Source organism: Saccopteryx leptura, chromosome 5 (assembly GCF_036850995.1).
Source record: "Saccopteryx leptura isolate mSacLep1 chromosome 5, mSacLep1_pri_phased_curated, whole genome shotgun sequence".
Lineage (NCBI taxonomy): Eukaryota > Metazoa > Chordata > Mammalia > Chiroptera > Emballonuridae > Saccopteryx > Saccopteryx leptura.
In genome coordinates this window covers 187,001,576-187,004,301 of record NC_089507.1, presented here as the reverse complement: position 1 = coordinate 187,004,301, position 2,726 = coordinate 187,001,576, and the positions used below count along the sequence as shown (strand labels likewise).

The 2,726-nt window shown below is 39.8% G+C and overlaps 1 protein-coding gene across 1 annotated transcript; it reads left to right on the top strand.

Annotated features, from left to right (window-relative positions):
• Positions 1-1,249: 1,249 nt before the first annotated feature.
• On the top strand, positions 1,250-2,509 carry LOC136406626 (tigger transposable element-derived protein 1-like). Its single transcript, XM_066386595.1, has one exon. The coding sequence runs from the start codon at positions 1,250-1,252 to the stop codon at positions 2,507-2,509; it is 1,260 nt and encodes a 419-aa protein (XP_066242692.1).
• Positions 2,510-2,726: the final 217 nt, after the last annotated feature.

Below are 2,726 nucleotides of genomic sequence, written 5' to 3'. Positions count from 1 at the left end.
CAGTTCCTTTGCTTTTTTACCTGCCACTTGCCAATCTGGAGTGGCTGCTTTCAGTCTCTCCCTGCCCTCTGTATATGGGGCCAGGTTGTGATCCAACATCTACACACAAATAAAATTGCTCCAGAATGTATCTCTTAATTCTCCTCTCCTTTCAAATTCATTGCTCTTTTTAGAACTATTATTTTTCTTGCTTCTGGTTTTCATCATATTTTTTTTTATTAATCATTTCACTTATTTTACTCTTTCTCTTTTAACATCAAAACCAACAAAGGGGTTGACTGTATAACTAAGTGCAAGTTTATATGATAGTATTCCATATATTTGCATATAAAATATTTTTACATTTGCTATAAGCTAAATATTGTCTACTTGAAATACTTATTTTCTCTATGACCCAGTAATTTAGAAACATATACAGTAACCTTGGTTTTTGTTGACTTTGGTTATCATTGGTTTCAGTTTTCATCAATTTTCCCCATGAAAAATTTGTCTGTTTTCATCGGTTGCCTCAGATTTCATCAGCATGCCCATGTGACTTTGCTGCTAATTTTGTGAAAACAAAGGGTGACCCATGCATTCTTCTGCTCAGTGTGGTGTTGTTTCTCATTGTGTGAGCATCACCCCACGTGTCTGGTTAAACAATTCCATTGCTTTACAGTGTTTCTGTGCTTTTTTTTAAAAAATTGATTTCATCTGCTAATACTACAATTACATGTAAGTGATTACTGTATATACAGTATTTTGTGTAATGTGTTTATTTTGTGTTTTTCAGTTTCAAAATATACATAACACATGTAAGATAAAATCACATGTGCTCAAATCTCATTGTCCCTGTTAAGTGTTTCCCTTGCTAATAAGTTAACCCTTTCTTTTCAGCTCTATCATGGGACCAAAGAAAGTTTCCAGAGTCAGCTGCCCTTTTAAGAGGAAGGCCAGGAACATGACAGAGTTGAAGAAGAAAACTATTGAAATATACAAGAGCAGCTTCAAGATTGCTGAAATCAGCCACATGTACAAGAAGTCGCCATCCATGATAAGTTTCACTGTGGCAAAAAAGGAAACAATAAAGGAATCTAATGTAGCGAAAAGCGTGAATGTGCTAACAAAGCAGAGATCGCAAACAATTGAAGATGTCGAATAGTTATTATTCATTTGGATCAATCAAAAACAGTTGTTAGATGGTGATTCTGTTTCGGAGGCTATCATATGTGAAAAGACCAGACTGTTGTAGGCTGATCTCATTAAGAAAATGCCTGGGATGAGTGCTAGTGTATTTACTGATTTTAAGGCCAGCAGAGGCTGGTTCAAAAAATTCAAGAGGCGCACTGGCATACACAGTGTTACTAGGCACAATGAAGGTGTGAATTCAGACAAGTCTAGGGCTGAAAAATTTGTGTTCAAATTCAAAGATTACATAGAGGTGAAGGATTCATCCCCCAACAAGTCTTCTACTCTAATGAAACTGGTTTCTTTTGAAAGAAAATGCCAAAGAGGATGTTCATTACACAGGAGGAAAAGGCCAGGACGTAAGCCTATGAAAGATAGGCTAACTCTTTTGTTGTGTGGTAATGCCAGTGGTGATTGTAAAGTGAAGCCCTTACTGGTGTACCATTCAGAAATTCCTAGAATGTTTAGCAGGAACAATGTGATTGAAAGTAAATTGTGTGTGATGTGGAAGGCAAACAAGAAAGCATGGGTCATAAGGTTGATTTTTATTGAGTGGATGAATGAAGTGTTTGGCCCAAGTGTGAAAAAATGCTTCCAGGATAATCAGTTACCCCTTAACTGCCTCTTGGTAATGGACAATGCTCCTACACATCCATCAGGTTTAGAATACACATTGTTGGAGGTGTTCAGTTTTATCACAGTGAAGTCCTTGCCCCCTAATATCACACCAGTTGTCCAGCCTATGGACCAGAATGTCACTTCAAATTTCCAGAAACTATACACCAAAGCAATGTTTCAAAGGTGCTTTGAGGTGACATCAGATACAGAATTGTCCTTAAGAGAGTTCTGGAAAAAACATTTGAACATTCTCAACTGCGTTAGCCTCATAGATAAGGCTTGGCAGGGAGTGACATCCAGGACGATGAACTCTGCCTGGAAGAAATTATGGCCAGGATGTGTGCATGTGACAGATTTTGAAGGGTTTGAGCCTTCCGCTGATGACCCTACACATGTGGTGCAGTCCATTGTTGATTTGGGGAAGTCCATGGGTTTGGAGGTGAGTGGTGAGGATGTGGAAGAGTTGGTGGATGACCACAGTGAAGAACTCACCACTGAAGAGCTGCAAGACCTTCACCCAGAAGTGCAGCTGATGGCAGTTGAAGAAGTTGCTTCCAATGAGGAGGAGGAGACAGGGGAGAATGTGCCTTCTGCAGAGATTAAGGACGTCTTCTCCATACGGAGTAAGGTACAGGGGTTTGTGGAGAAATATCACCCAGACAAAGCTGTTGCAGGCTGTGTCTGCAACTCGTTTAATGATACAGTAATGTCTTGCCCATTTTAGGCAAATCTTAAAGAGGCGGCTGAAACAGACCTTTTTGGACAGCTTTCTTGTGTGACATTGGCCCACTGACTCTGAAGCTGGTCCTAGTGCCACAAGACCAAGAAGGGAAGTGACCCCAGATAGTGTCTTGCTACCTAAGGTCCTTATGGATTCTCCTTCCAAACAATAATATCTGCACCTCTCTCTCCCCTCCTCACCATCTTCCTATGCCAAGAGT

What these genes read in the sequence shown, in the direction of transcription:
- LOC136406626 (XM_066386595.1), top strand. Translation starts at nt 1,250, where the DNA reads ATGCCTGGGATGAGTGCTAGTGTATTTACTGATTTTAAGGCCAGCAGA.